At 37.5% G+C, this 16480-nt stretch overlaps 1 protein-coding gene across 1 annotated transcript in view; it reads right to left on the minus strand.

Annotated features, from left to right (window-relative positions):
- Positions 1-6145: 6145 nt before the first annotated feature.
- Positions 6146-16480, minus strand: part of JMY (junction mediating and regulatory protein, p53 cofactor) — a gene marked incomplete at its 5' end in the record, with an annotated part of 64336 nt that continues 54001 nt past the window's right edge. The window contains one exon of the mRNA XM_085322044.1: positions 6146-15357. Coding sequence (XP_085178170.1) covers positions 15050-15357 — 308 coding nt within the window. The remainder of the gene's footprint in view (positions 15358-16480) is intronic.

Genomic DNA, 16480 nt, shown 5'->3' on the forward strand with positions numbered 1-16480 from the left:
AAAAAAAAAAAAAAAAAAAAAAGTGCCTTCCTCTCCAAGCAGGCACATCAGCCACCCAAACCAAAAGCACATAAAAGATAAATGTAGGTGCAGCAGTGCTGCCCATGGTGTTTCTGAACATTTCTTACCTCAGTGAAGGAGTCAGGAAGGCCAAAGCAGCAGAGAGGAGTGGCAGGAAGGAAGCATCAGGCATGTTCAAAGCCAGCATTGCTGGGGAATGCCAACACAGAGTATTCTGAGTCAGAGCTGACTAGAACAGTGAGCAAAACTAGTATTTTCAGAAGACAGGAGTTTGTATGCTCTTTCTTTATTTATGATGACTGTATTGTGGAAATGGTTGGCTGTCAGCAATTTTTCCTAATAGCAAATTCCTATAACATTTGTTTAACTCCTCAGGTTAAGGCACAGTAATATGTCAGGGTTAGTAGGCTGTTTTCAGAGGGAAGAAACAGGTGATTTTTCTGCTAAATGAAAGGCATTATATGCCAGGCAGCAAAAATTCTGGTCAAGCCAGAGAATGTCAGTGAATATCTAGGAGAGGAGATGAATACGTTGCAAAGGAATTAAAGAAAAATTTGGAAATTTTGCTGAGAACCTGAAAGATTAGAGCAAATCTCTGCACAGCAGGTACAACGTGTCTGAATCAGATTGGGAAATCTAGCTACAAGACTTCCAGCCTGGGCATGCAGGATAGGTAAGCAGCAAGCTGTGCTGTAGGTCCTAAGTCTTTCCAGGAAACTGAGGAAAAAAAATGCCAAACTGCAATAATGAAACTGTAGCAAGGACCTCTGTATCTAAAAATAGGATCCGGGAAAAAAATCAAGGCATGACAGACCACAGAGAAAGCCAGCCACAGGGATGAGCGATGAGGCACACCAGAGACCCTCAGTCCATCCAAACGTAGGCAATCACTTCAGTAAACCTGGTGCAAAGGAGGACTTATTTGTAGGACAAAATGACAATATGTGTTAAACTTCAGTAGAGGCTCGGGACATGCTAGCTGGTTCTGGAATTTGCCATGATATTTTAAAAATCACTCTTGATGTGTAGCAACCAAGGGGAGCCACTGCCTGAGGAAGTTGGAACTTCCAGAACAGCTGTAAGTATAGCCCGGGCTTATTTTAGACAAAAACTGGTGTGTATCTAATCTACTTGGAAAATAAATAATTGGCAGTAATGGCAATAGCAGTGTTTCAGAGGCTCACGCCCTCATTTGCTTAAGGGTCCTGGCAAATACAGGTGAAGATACTATTTAATTATTTGCAGCATGTCACTATATTTACAAGGCTTTTTTTTTTTTGAGAAATCACAAGGCTTGCTAGTGCAACCACATAACCACATGCTGAATGGATAATGGAAAAAATCTTAAGAGTACTCTTGGGATTCAGCTAGTTTCTTCCCATTGGATCAGTCCAAAGGGAGCAGGCTCTGAAGTTTGCATTGGTTTAATGCTTTAACCAAGTTAGTAGTGACTCTACTAAATGCTTCACTAATCGAAAGAATCTTTCATACCTGAGTGAGTAGCCACTAAACAAATTCAGCAATTTCTTGTATCTGGCCCTTATTAGGCAGAAAGAAGGTAGATTTGTTGGTCAGCTGATGGTTGGGAGCAGAACCCAGCTTTAGCCCAAACAGCAAATAGTGTTTTGACAGATGCTGGTTACAGAATTCCTGTTTAGAGAATGGTTTCTTATTGCAAATTGAAAGGAAAAGCTGAAGCRTAAGTAGTTTTTGGGTTCGGTGGTAAAATGAAAAGAAAGAATTATAAATTTGGGCCTGTAACTGCTGTAATTATATATGTATGTTAGTTTGTGTAGAAAGCTTAGCAAAGCATGCCATGGCATGCAAATTGCAGCAGCTTTTCAGGGGAAAACCCTAAAATGTATATTACCCAAGTAGACACATTTTCAGAAAAGCGCATTTCCTGAACAGAAATTTGGTCTATAAAGCATTTTTAATTAATTGTACCTTTGACTGAAGAAATGTAGCAGCCTGCATTCCACCRGTCTGTCCTTTCCCTGAACTGATTAACTTACAGTATATAGGTGCTGCGCAGCAGTCTGTTATGGTGCTTTGCTCAGTCCACTGTTCTGGCCACGAGCACCCGCAGCAGTGACTGACTGCGCAGAGCTCTCACAGGAGCTTTAACCCAACAGGGTCTATCACAGACTGACCCCTTCAGGGCTGCTCAATTTAAAGAAAAGAGTTGGGGCGGGGGAGCAGCATAGAAGGCTCTGGCAGGGAGAATGGAAATAATAATTTGTTAATGCAGTGGTAACAGGCAGGATGAGCTGTGATGAGCTCGTGTTTCAGTTATCTATTAAGGAAGAAAAAAAACAGAATGGATCATTTAGAGAGGCTGTGCTCTTCCATCAGGATAGTCTTCAGGAACTGCTATAGGAATGATGCAAGTATATGTATGTGCTCCTGCGACAAAGAGCTATGCCATGTGTTGGGCCCCCCCCCCCCCCCCCCCCCTTCACCGAGCTGGCAGCAGAAACCAAGTGATCAGCAGTGTTCAGTGGTTTCTTTGTCCAATTGTTTTTACAGGTCACAGTCAGTTTACTCACAGCAAGTAAGTTGGGGAGCAGGGAAGACTTTTACATGATGCTTCGTATAAATCTGATGCATAAAACAGCTGTTGTGTTGTTTAAAATTGTGCAGTTAACATGCATGGCAATTAGAGCATGCACTGATGACTTTGTAAGGTAAGAGCTGAGTTACATTTCTACAAAAATTTAGTGGGATTACAGTAAAATCTGTAATGAGGAAAAAAATGTATAGCTAATATAACGCTTTGTATGAATTGCATGATTCTTATTTTTTCCTCATTCCTATGACTTTTAGAAAATAGTATGCAGAGGGAGTGTGATGCAAATTAGAGAAGTTTAAGAATGATGTAAACCCTAAGCTACATTTTAAAGAAAGACTGTGAATGTCCTTGACCTTATATAAGCAGCATAGGGCATAGTGAAATGTTTCAGAGAAGTCAAGTCTACTGTCTTTAGTGATGAGGAGAAAGAGTGAAAAGAAGATATAAAGGTAACTAGCCAAATATCGCATTCACAAGCCTCTCCTGCAAACATATCCCCCCCACACATAACAGTAATGAAGGCAAACACAGGGACTAGCCTGGAAGGTAAAGTCTGAATTATTTTTAGCTACAGGTGTGGTTGGTTAATGGGGAGAGCGCGAGCCCCAGTGCTAATGCAGACAGACAGCAGCTGCAGTGGCACAGGTGAGAACCTGTGCACGATTTTAGCCACTKGTCCCTCCTGTTCCAAGCTGAGGCAGGGTGCCAAGGGAGATACACTGTCTTTCATTAAGGCTATGAAAGTCTAGACAGAAAACATGACACTGGCGTAGCTCTGCATACAGGAGAGAGAAAGTGACACAACTGAGTGTTTGAGAGTAAAGGGGGAAAGGACAGGAAGGCATCTCAGTAGTAATAAGACAGGTCTACAGTTTTGCAGGACAGAAGATTGGCCAGAAGCTTGCAGCGTTTGTGAACAAGACAGGTTATGTTGCAATGCTGGTATAACTGACTGGTAAAACCTTTGAAACAATGGTCTTCTGCTATAGTGCAGTTTGTATCAGCAAAGTGATGTTTCTAACAGGTAAATTATGTATGTATGTATGTCCCTCATCCCTGAAAGATACAGACATGGTATTAGAGCTGGTGACATACGCGCAGGCCTTGCCGTCAGTGGTGAAACACTGCTGGTTGGTTGGTTCAGAGCTACCCTAGAAGTCCAGGATGCTTGTGAGCTTCCCTCCACTCTAGAAAGAGTAACACTTGCAAAATGGGTTTCTGTCTGTGATGGGAAGCAGTGGTGAGAACTGCTGAGAAAAAGAGCAGTTCATACATTTTGACAGAAGAGATTTGACAAACTCACTTCCGCTTTTTAGTTCTCTCCCTTCCCCACACCCCCTCTGCCGAGTATTAACTGGTGTAAAAGAAATTAAGCCTAAATATGCCAATGATTTCTGTGAGAAAGAGATGTTGTTTTATTTCTCTAAGTTTGAGGAGGACGGTGGCCCAATGAGGATTTATTTACAATGATGTACCTTTCCTTTACATCTGACATGTAACTAACAAAAATAATAAATCGTGGTTCTACCCATCTCCCATCTTCTGTGTGTTGTACAAACATATAGGTCTTCTGCGTAACTAACTTCTGCCTTCTAAATGTGTTTGTTTAATGCATGCATTGGAAATGAAAGTTAATGAATAAATAAATATCCTTCCAAGCTGTTAAGAAAGAATACTCACAAAGGTAAGTCATGAAATGCAGCTCCTAGCTCCTCAAGCCAATGCCAAAGCCGGCACCAGCTGATGGCAACAAACATTCTTATGGGCAAGAGTTCTCTGCAGAGCAGCAGGTATGGAGACACGCACCACACCAAGAGTGATCACACACTGCTGAGTGCACAGTGAAAGCATTTAGGAACTGCCCCTGGTTGCAAATATAACCCTGATCTTTCAYGAAAGAAGTCACAGTAATGATGATCAGCTTGCTAATTTCAGGCACTTCACACATTTCCTACTGGTTCTAGCTCAATCCAAAACCAATAGCCTATGCCACTATTATCTGAACTGAAAAAACATACTAGAAAAACTGTATACTATTTTCTCGTAAGACATTTTGCAGTGTTCAATTGTACTAGAAATACAACCGCTTTCACTTTGGTTTTAAAAATATGGTGGCTTCTTCCTGTTTTCTCAGGATTATATGTGCAAAGTAGTATCTGTTAAGACGTCTCCCATAAATACACATTTTATTTTTTTCTCGTATTAATGTATCATCTGTGCTTAGAATCTTGCCTACATTGACTTACCTGCAATATAGTTCCTGTACCAGAAACACAGGAGTGAAAGGAAAAAGATGCACAATACAAACATATTCCCACACACCATGAATATTTTTAATAAGGTCTATGTTTAGATTAGTAATAGCACAAAATGAATATATAGATAAGTAAAATGACAAATGTMGTCTGGGAAATGATCAGCTGTATATTTTTGGTTTCTTTTCTCCAGGAAAAAAAAAGCAAAAAACTTTTCAAAACAAAGTTATTGTATAAATACAGTGTTACAGAGGTACACAGCATGATGGCTGTGTTTAGGCTGTCACAATTCTTACCGTGGAAAGTATTAAAGACTTTTTTAAAGGTGCTGTCCATAAATTGCACCAGAAATCTGTCAGACAGAAAGGCTTTGGGGTATTGTTTTCATCAGAGTTTCACAAAATGTAAGGGGCAAGAGACTGACATTTCAACACACACACGTGCGCGCGCGCGCACACACACACACACACACACACACACACACACACACACACACACACCCTTCACACACCCCCTTCATACTCACTTTGGCATCGTAGAAGCCCCACCTAGAACGGCATCTGCTGTACTCGAAACCAGAAAAGATGTTCATAGACAAAACAATTGCAATTATGCAGTAAACTTCAAAATGCACATTTAACAAAAAACCTAAACTGAGGTTGCATAGTCAACATATTTTTCAAACCTTTTAAAATAAGAGTTCTTTATATGTAATTGAGTTTGCTTCCAAATGATTGTATTGTACATATATAGGAAAAAAACTGGAGAAGTCAGATGTTTTAGTCTTTTACATTATCATTGTTACTGATCTTTTTAAATTGAGTGAGTGCATTTGGAGGCTTGTTCTTTCTTCATGTTAYAGTACTGGCAGTAGTCAGCCTGAAAAAGGTAAGAGTTAAGGGGTCTAAGCACTCAATATTTCTTCTTTTCATGAGAAAAGAGTAAAAAGACAGTAGAAAGAGTTTTCATGTTTTTATAGAAACATCTGGAAAATGTTTTTGATCTGTATTTAAGCTCAACCATCCTGCATCCTTTAAAAGCAAGATTCTTTTATAAAAATCTCATCCTTTCATGTGACTTAATTTACAAAGATGTTACCTAATTATTTTTATGGTGCAGCACAGCTTAGGYACAAGCATCTGCCATAAAGCAATGACCGAGTCAGGCAGCCTCAGGAGTTAAAAGAATGATAATAATGGAAACTTAAATGAATGATATGAAATTTTCTGTGGGACCCAAACTGTACTAAATTTTTCTTTTTAAAGGCAGGTATGCATTTGAGTTTAAAACAAGACAGTGATCAAATAAATATCCTTTAATAAAGAAAAAAGGAATCATATTTAAGCACCAAAACTGTGAGTATGATGTTACATCGCATGTACAAGAAGGTGAGTTCAGTACTTAGTGTACAGGTTTAAACTTGAGTCATGATAGTAAAAAACATGAAATACACAGCAAGAAACTTGCATTGCAGAAAAGCTGCACTAAATAAAAAAGAGCAAAAGGCAAACAAGTCAAAACTTTGTAGTTTTTAGGTATTGCTAGAAATGCTTGCTTAGGTTTTTTTTAACCTTATTTTAAACACGCTTTTTGCTTAACACTTTAGAACACTGAGCATTATTAGGTATAGTAAATTTGCAGAGTCATTTACAATAAAATATGCATTTAATAGATCCTTTGAATATAATGATGTGAAAGAACTTTCTTAAAGCCAAGCACAATGTGCTCGTGTTTGATTCTACCTACAGTATTGCACAAAGCTAGTGAATGGCAAATCAGCCTTCCTTTGATTATTTCTCTTTCATTCAACAGGCTTAAAAAAAATGCAGTTAGTTTCAGTAACCTTCACTGTAAGACAATCTGCAGCCATCTGCATTTCTTGAGCTTTTATCTTATGATGATGTTATTTGTAAATACGTGAAATCCAAAACATACAGAACAACCACAGTAACATGTTGGGAGATGCTAAGTGAGTGTCCCTCGTTCCCAACGCCTATTTGCCAATTCAGAAATCAAAAAAATTTCCTAAAGGAATCTTAAAAATCAAGCTAGTCTAAGGCAAATAAGGTACTGAACTGGTGACAGTCTCTTGAATAAAAGTGTCTGCCCTTAACTCACTAGAACAGCAATCATTTTTCCCCCCCAACTGGGCACACTACTAGTTAGTAGCCTTAGATATCAGCTTTAAATAATAGTCTACATTGATATTACACTCAACAGAGTAAAATTCATTGCTTGGTCATTTTCCATATTAGAGGTACCTCAGAGCATTCACATTTGAGAATGGAAAGATGACCTTTTCTGTCAAATTCTGAAGCTCAAGGCCACAGAATAGAGAAGACCTGAATCACAATACAAATACATATATGTCAGGTTGCAAATTCACCATGGTCAGAGCTGGGAGTTTTGGATTAAGAGTCAAACTGAGTGGGAAGTGCAAAGAAATGTATATACAACAACAGCGCCTCCCAAAATACACGGGCATGCCCACCCACCTTTGCCCTTCCTAAAAATTCTAATTTTAAGTACATGTATTAGGCAGCAATTAAATACAAATTCATTTTGTAGGAAAAAAAATTAAGTTACAGTATATTTATAGGTTAAAAACAGCCATCGCTGTACTTTTTACAGCACTGATAGCAATATGTCAATGTGCTTACTACACTGAAGAGCAATTTGCAATCAAGTTTACAATGTGCTACTGTGTCACCTCCAGTAGCAGTCAAATCATGCAACACATTCTCCCAGTAAGGTGCTTCTATTTACGCCTTCTCTTTGCAATAATCTTTGCTTGTTCTTAACATTATTTCTCTAGCACTAACCATAACAATATATTGTTCATGCTTATGGAATCATTACCGGAAATACAGGTAAGCTAATTACATAAGCATTACAATGAAAATAATATCTGCTTACACATGTGAGTAACCTTGAGTTACAATTACACTCTTGAAATTCAGTGCAACAAACAGAATTAAGGATTACATTAACCAGTAAAGTTCTCTGCTTCTCTTCTCATGACGTTGCATCTTCAGTAACAGTCATTACTTTAATATTAGACTTTAAAGAATATAGTGCTCATAGCCAAAATGATTCTTTACAAATAACGTAGTAGAGTATGTTGAATTCTACCCTTGATGCAGCCACAAAGAATACAACATATGATCATACTAATTTATTTTTACAGATATCTGRTGTAGAATGCAGGCTGTCAGATATTTTTTTAAACTTGAAAGGGATGTTTAAGAAAAATAAAGCTTTTCCCCTAAAAAGGCAGCTTTACTAAAATATGAAAACACAGTAAGAAAGTGAACAAAATAAGAATACTGGTTATTTTAAGGGATCTGGACCCTCTGTGAAGGAGAAAATGAAATTCACATTGATACAAATTCCATTTCTGATCAAAAAGTTATTGTTGTTTACCTTACATTTTAGGTATTTTAGTAGAAATTTAGTATTTCATTTCTTGTTCCCACTCATGAAAGATTTTCAGTTCTCAAATATGCACTTGCAGAACAACCTAACTTCTTCACCTCACTGGATTTGTTATACTAAACTAGAAGAGTTTTGGTTTGAACAGAGAAAGCAAGTTTGTAGGCATGGGAAGATCCTGAAAGCTGGCAAGTTACTTAAGAGAAATGACTAGCAACAGAGCAGCGCACCCCAACAATGAAGTCCAGCCACCAACGGCAAATACCAGGAATCTGTATGCTTTTCCATGGAGGCTCTTTCCTTGCATGTATTTAAGAATAAATGTCCATTCCCTAAAGATGCTTACTATGATTTCTCAAGCACTTACATATTTATCAGAGCTTTTCTCAGCTAGACAGGTGCCAAACTCAATGCAGGATTGTCGTAATTTAAGATTCTTGTGAATATGCTTAGACTTTTCCCATTAGCTGCTCCAGCTGCCCCACTACAAATCTTCACGCCACTAAGATGGATGGGAACAGTTTTATGCATCAGCCTGTATATTACATATGCACAATTTTTATACTTAAGTGGAGAATTATGTGAAATCGTGACATCTAGCGACTCACGGAAGATTAAAATTTCAATTTTGTTTTTTTTCCACATACTGCTAAAAAAAATATTTACTTTCCACGTTGAAAATGGCAACTGGAACTGATATAAACCACTATACTCGGCATAACTAATTTTTGAGTACGCATAAAATACATGTTCCTATGAGAAATCCATTTCTATAAACTAAGCTATTATAGGAATCCTTAGATTTTAGCTAGGTATAAAACATACCAAGAACAGTTATTTTTTGAAATCATGCACACATTTTCAAGGCAAAGTTGACAGACCACATGGCAAATAAATCTGAAAACCCTGCAGTACAGCACAGCATGGAGCTACTTGGATACATCGCAACAGTGATAAACTGGGGACACAAGCATTGTGCAAGACGACCATTACACCTATATGTTAAATCATACCACTTTCCCTTGACTTGGAATTTTGCCAGTGTCCCATATGCATACAGTAAGGAATAAAAATGCAGGCTAGGAAACAGGAGAAGATGGACATAGACGTTGCCCAATCAACACTACAAATTTAACACTAAGTTGCACATGAACTGTATCATCTGAATTACCATCCAAAATCATAGATCTGCTTTGTGTTATGGCCATAAGTTCATTCAGTTTTAAAGAGTGGAGTGACTGGAAATACAGAAAATGGAAATGTAGAGAAAAAAAAAAATACACCACCACCTTCAGTACAGGCTATGTGAAATGATTATGAAAAAWTTTGAAAAGTACTGTAATAATTGCTGCCCAAATACAGCATCAGGCAACTCACAACCAGATCATGCAACTCTGGGTTTGCAGAAACAGATTTGGGGGGGCACGGGCAGTGTCTGGTATTTGCAGGTTCTTGGAAAGCCTGGGAACGCTCAAGTGTTTCATAGAGCTGGTCTTGTCATGAGAGAGGAACACAGACCTGACACGTAATTCACAAAGCAGAACTGATACAACTCTGAAATAATGCTGCTCACAGGTGCTTGGAAAATGAGTGTTCATTAACTTTAAAAATAAGGCAACAAGGTTGAGAGAATGCCTGTCAATAGCGAGGGTGAAGTGACATCCTTTTGGGATGTTTGACAGAACTTTAATTTCAGGACAGCCACAGCAAAACAGCTGAACGGTCCAAGATCTGAGGTTCCTTTAGGCTATAWAACCTATTGCTAAGGTAAGTACTCCTGTTCCTATTTTAAAAAATAAATGGCAAGACATGAAATCTCCTGTTATAAACATTAGCACTGTATGTATTCCATTATATGACAGCAGCAATACATAACTCCACTTAATAAAAAAACCAAAACCAAAACCACCACATCGTAATTTGTCTTTCACAAAAGGAACAGTGAAGAACATATCCTATAAAGGAAAGGGATGGTATTTTTCTCAAACACAGTGAATGTCATGCTATTAAAAATAAAATGCTAGTGAAAATTTAGTTTACTTAAAATTGTAATAGAGGCTGACTTTCTAGATGGTACAAGACTACTTGTATCTCTGTACTGATGTAACTCTCAGAATTGTAATATTGTAAGAGTAGCTGCCTGCAGCCACTAGTCATGAGATTTACGGTTATTTCGAAGTATACACTGCAGAGGAAGTTCCAACTCTCCTTCTTAACAAAGTTCAAGATCAAAAGGGAACTTGTTTTTCAGCCTACAGGCTTTTGGGTATGAAAAAGAAATACTTGTGGCCACTATAGGGGATAATAAAAACCAAGACAAGAAGCGTAATTTTCGTAACTGAAGTATCAGTATGTTTAAGTGCTTTGATCTTTTCTAAAGAAGGCTACTTACACTAATCAAACAAAAGCCATTTCTAACCAAGAGAGAAAAATAATTTTAAGTATGAAATTATAAAATATTGCTTCTTATAACAAATGATTAYGATATAATTAACTTGGTTCAGCATAGCTAAATATTATTTTAAAAAAGCAAGAAAATGTCTACTTTAAAAAAAGTGTAAGACTACATACGTCCTTCAAAAAGGAGCTGCAGTACGCCTTGCTAGTGTACCATGCTGGAAACAAACACACTCTGGAATATGTACTGAATTCAAACTCTTAATTCTCATTATGCTGTAGTCACTTGTTATTTTTCACACTGACATACTCTTCTTCACACTAAGGAAAAAAAATAAAAACTTAGTTGCACAATACTGAATTTCAGCTACKGTAGTGCAACTGTCCTGGTAAATTAGGAATTCTGCTCTTTTCTGTAATATCACACTGCTACATAGCAAGCTTTGCTGCAAGGAGCTCTTTAGTCAGTTTTCAAGCAGATGATACATTCAGTGCAGGTGCAGAGAAGGGTAGGTTTTACAGCTGTTTTGATGTTTAACCGGATCCCAAARTTACTCTAACAACAAGTTTTCTCCCCACTCAAAAAAATCCTCTTCTCACACTTAACTGGCCACACATTAGTCACACAAATATTAAAAGTGCTTAAGAATCAGGTTAGCATCCACAAGATCTTTTCTTCTTAATTATATAAAACGCACATCTAAACTTAGCTTGCTGTCCAACCCAGAATTTTTTAAATAAACTAAAGAAAAAAAAAGTGACCTGAAAAAAAAAAAAAAAATCAACATTTCAGGTTTTTCCCCCCAACATACTGAACTGTTTGCCAAAGAAAGCCTATTTCTTTGCCAAAGAAAGCCTACTGTGGAATTGATGGTCAAAACTGCTGGCTCTGAATTTTCAGAAATGAAGAGGAAAAGTAATCTTCCACTGGGGTTTCTTTTCTCACTTCAGTGGCTGTGAATCACCTGTTTAAAAAAACAAAACAAAACAAAAAAAAGGAACTGCTGAAGAGCTAAACAGCTGAACAAATCCCCTCTGTTCAATGCATCAGGCAATTCCAAGCATGCGATACTGAGCAGTCTCTCTAACAGCCTTGATTCTCTCTTTGCTCCCAGACTAAGGACACTAACTCAGGAGCCAGGACACACAGCGTACGACCGGGGCTTCCTCTGCCTCACGGAGGTGTTGGCAGTGAACACAGAGCAGAGCTTGAAGAGGCCTCAAATACTGCATTAGAAGACTGTGGAGAACGACAGGTCTTTTCTTCACCCAGCTACTTTGTCCACTACTCTCAGGACCCCAGCACTCACACTACCTGCAGTGCTCAAAATGCACCGCGGGCATTTGGGGGTGCCACCACTACATATATGCACACAGAAGGGCTCAGGCTGCTTTTGATAACCCATAAGCTTCTGTTTTCTCATACAGAGCTACTACATCTTTATACTGCTTGTTCAGCTAGAACTTCAAATACACAAAACGCCTCAGTATTTTTTATGTGGTTTAGTGCAACTGTAAGGAAGAAACTGCTCCTAAAAAAAAGGCAGTCATGTAACTTTATGTAGAAATTAACTCACAAAACAGGTATACAAGAGAGAACTAGACTGCCTGTAGCAATCAGTTACTATGTCTTCAAACCTCAATAATTAAAGAAAACAGCCTATTAGTCCTGCATTGTTAGTATTCTCCTTTTCCATTGCTGCATATACTTCAAGACACTTTTCTGCATTTGATAAACATACATCATTATATCAGATTTAACTTTCCTTCTTAAGGCAAATTAATTGCATTACATTTAGCCCATAAGGATGAATATGTATTAAACTATGCAATGTATGGGCCCATATACTTTTGTTTAACTGTTTTCAACCTAAAATCTCTATGCAACTGTGTGCAGAGTGTACAGTTTAAAAATCAACAGATCAATCTTTTTAATAAAGCATGGTATTAAACTACTAACTTTACAGAAGAAAACTGTTCTGCCATTTCTACAACAGATTTTATTAGATTTTATTCTTGTGTAATGAATTCTGGGTAATCATTTCATATGTTCAAGTAAGCACATTCATCTACGTAAAAAGTATTTATTTAGCTGAATTTCACTAAGACTATATTTCAGTCTCTCTGTTCCTAAAATCAGATTATTTCATGCGCTTCCACTGCATGGGCAAGCTTTTATTTTCTGACTTGTTAGCGTCCATATACATCTAGTTTTTAATCATCTGTACTATCTGTTAAATAATCTCATCTATGTTATTTTCCTAATAAGATATATTGTTAGCGAGAGAAAGCAAGCCCCAGATGTGTGAAAACTCTCCAAGGAGCATACTCAGACCTCAGCATTTGGCAGGACTGCATCTTAAAGGGGGAAAGCGTCATAACTGTGGACTGGTACAACAGCTTACATCCAACATAGTATGTCTTGAAAAGGAGACAGCAATTGGTGCCCTAAAGGTACGTCATAGCAGCGACTTTCAACCTGCACTCTGACTTCCTTCTAAAGGGCTGCGAAAGGTAAAAAACCCATATGCACGTATATTGTCCAGCAATAAATACATAAGACTTCTAAAAGAGAAGGTACTTCCAATGGAGAATGTTTAGCAGTTCACCAATTAGGGTAAAATGATTCATACTACTCTTAGATATATTCCTTCCATTCTTATGTCTCATAGTATTAAAAAAGTATTCTTATTAAAAATGTAAATAGATCCCAAAGAATGAGCTAGGCCTATTAAAACCACAAAGTTAAATCACTAAGTTTAAATTTGGTCAATTAATTATGAAATTAAAAGAGAATAAATGCACTGAGAAAGTCAAGTCAGTTCCAACTTATGTCTTCTCTTATTTTAGCTATGACTTAATTGCTCAATGGCTGTGGCAGTGGGAGTTTTCAGGATGCAAATAAAATAAGTCAGAGTAGTCAGTGACTACAGGCAGATCCAAGTAGAACTGCTTCCCCTGTGAGTTTCAGTGAGAGTTGAGTACAACTCCACTCTTGGATTTCCATGTCCAAAACCAGCAGTACATTTGGTATAGAAGCAGCATGCTGTAATTAAACTGCACTGAATTACTAGTGGTCAACAGCTACATCATGAGGAAATAAAGGCAACATTTTTTTCCTTATAAAAAACTTAGAATGTAGTATTTTAAAATAGTATACCAGTAGAACAGTTTGAAACACAGTATTTTGTAATCAGCATGATATACAGGAGATGACCGGGTAAGTCACCRTCACTTTTTAAACTGCTGTAGCACTTTATCAATAGTCACTCCCCAGCTATGGTAATAACTAAGATAGAATTGCCTCACTGTAAACATCGAAAAAGATTATCTTCTTCCTACTGCTAGATATATTGAAAAGTTTATAAATATTTGTTTTCCATTATTTTAAAATATTCTTTCATTTCTGAACAGGTTTTTAAATTCTTAATAGATTGTCATACGTATCTTTTCTCTAAATTTTAGATATTTGCAGAAAAGTTTACYGGAACCCTTTATTTACACTTAATTTCATCCATGTGCCAGTAGCAGAAAAGAACCACCATAGAGGAACAGTTGTAATCAAGAATCTCTTTGTACTATTAGTGCAGTTTTAATTACGAAAACTAATCTCTTGCCAATTTCTGTTTTGTTCTGAACTTATTAACTTAATCTGCTGAATTCTAGTATCTGTACTTTCAGGCACAGAAGTTTAATATAATGCAAGTTGGTGGAATTTGCATGAATAGCAGAAGTATAAATTGTACTTGTAAATCTACTGTTTATATTCTTGAAATTCCATGAAGTCAAAGTCTTCACAGATTCGAAAGCAAGCTATCAGCCAGCCACAAAGGGTAATAGCCAACAAGATTTCAGTGTGTACAGTGATCAAATCTAATCATCCTCAGTTTGGAGCTATTCAGTCTGAAGTGTTTAAACACACTATGTTTTTTACAATGCCAGAAGCAATCAGAAAATACCTGAAGTATAGGGTGTGCCCAAGAGTGATTGTGCTGCTTTGTTAGTTAAAAGCTTTTTAAAGCTTTTCTGTAAGCTGCAAACAGTCCCTTCAATTTACTAAATAAAATAGAGCTTTTTTACAGGAGCAGTTCTGTTAATATTCAGCAAAAGTATTCAAGCAAAAAAACCTCTAAGATGGTGCCTAAAAAAGTTTGTTTTTTGTTTTTTACTATAAACCTTAAATACCTTTAAAAAATCTAAATTCGTATTTGAAACTAAGTTCATATTTGCACTTCTATCAGTTTGAAAGTCAAGGATAGTTTAGTTGCATTCATACTAAGTCTCCTAGAATGCATAACCTGAGGCTTAGCAGCTATTGTTATAGAAAAAGTGTTGAAGAAATAACTTTTTTAAAATTTAGGTTAATTACAGGTTAATTTTCCCAGTCTGTGCAAGGCAAACTCTCCTCTTCATCTTCTGATTCAGGTGATGCTTCCTTAATTCGTCGCAATGCTTCGTGGATGCTCCTTGTCAGAGGGTCAGTATCAGGCAGAATTGTAAAAGGTTCTCTCAAAACATCTTTCTGCACTTTCTTCAGTTTCACCCCTTTCCTGATCTGTGCCAAGATGTTATTGCTATCATCTTCATCAGGAAAAGGAGGGAGACTTCTCTGCTCAACTTTTCTTAAGTGAAAGCTACCACGCTTCAAGGAAGCCAGTACTTCATCCATCGGAGAACTCACTGCAGTAAATCAAAAGACTTTCAGTATTATTTTTATTAAATTTATTCAGTCAGCATCTTCATTTATATTTCCTATAGAAGAAAAAGTAGCCACATGCAATTAATGCAACAGTTCCGTATCACGTAAAGGAGACTAGTATTTTCAATTTTATCATTCTGTGGCTGGATTTTGACTTTAGCCTCCAAATTTATCTTCCTCATTACCAGGTCAAAACGGATTATACAAACAAATATAATTTCTGAAACCAAGTAACCTCACTTCATATAAGTATGTAGTAAAACCTTGAACTTCCCTCTTTGCAGTCAGGAAAATCAAAATGGCTACAATGAACAAAACTCTTAAAATACATAGAAYCAGAGAAGGGTAAGGTTGGAAGGGACCTCTGGAGATCATCTAGTCCAACGCTCAGCACAGCCCGTAGGGGGACTGAACCCGCGACCTTGGCATGAGTAGCGCCACGCTCTAACCAACTGAGCTGAACCTGCCCCCCTCTTACATTCTATACCCTGACATCAAAACTCAGGTCACGAGCACGTATCCTAAGCACTGGACTCTGCAGCCACCGAAGCGCAAGCACAGAGGAGAACCCACACTCTCACCGCTTGCGTTTTGTAGCTGATTTTACCTAACTGTAGGACTACTACTCTACACCAGTGAGGGAAGCAGCAGTACAGTCAACTCTAACAACATACAATTTTCTGCTCCTCCACTTCCAACATGGAGCTTTTGATTCAGGTACRTATGAGCACCTAGTCACAGTATGCTCATATAAATACTCTTCCCTCATAATTATCGAAAGCAGAGAAGTAACGGTTATTTCACCACCAGTTCTTCCTTTACCACCAACCTGAAACTAGTCCTCTGCAGAAATAAAACGAGGCTTTAGCTCTTTGAAGAGCRGGAAATAGGCAAGATATCTATGTCTGAGAATGTAGTATAATACTCATGGTACAACCTTGAAAACTAGCTAGCACAAGACAGCACACACCAAATGCAACATATCAATCAATAGATGAATATCCATCTCCAGTTCTTCTATGTTGTAGAATACATTTTTAAAACTCTTTGCATTTATGAGTAGACTTCATCCATCTGACTAAAGGCACTGACAAGAACAGACAA

Source organism: Rhea americana, unplaced genomic scaffold, assembly GCF_003343005.1.
Source record: "Rhea americana isolate MKP2758 unplaced genomic scaffold, rheAme1 scaffold_74, whole genome shotgun sequence".
NCBI classification, from domain to species: Eukaryota; Metazoa; Chordata; class Aves; order Rheiformes; family Rheidae; genus Rhea; species Rhea americana.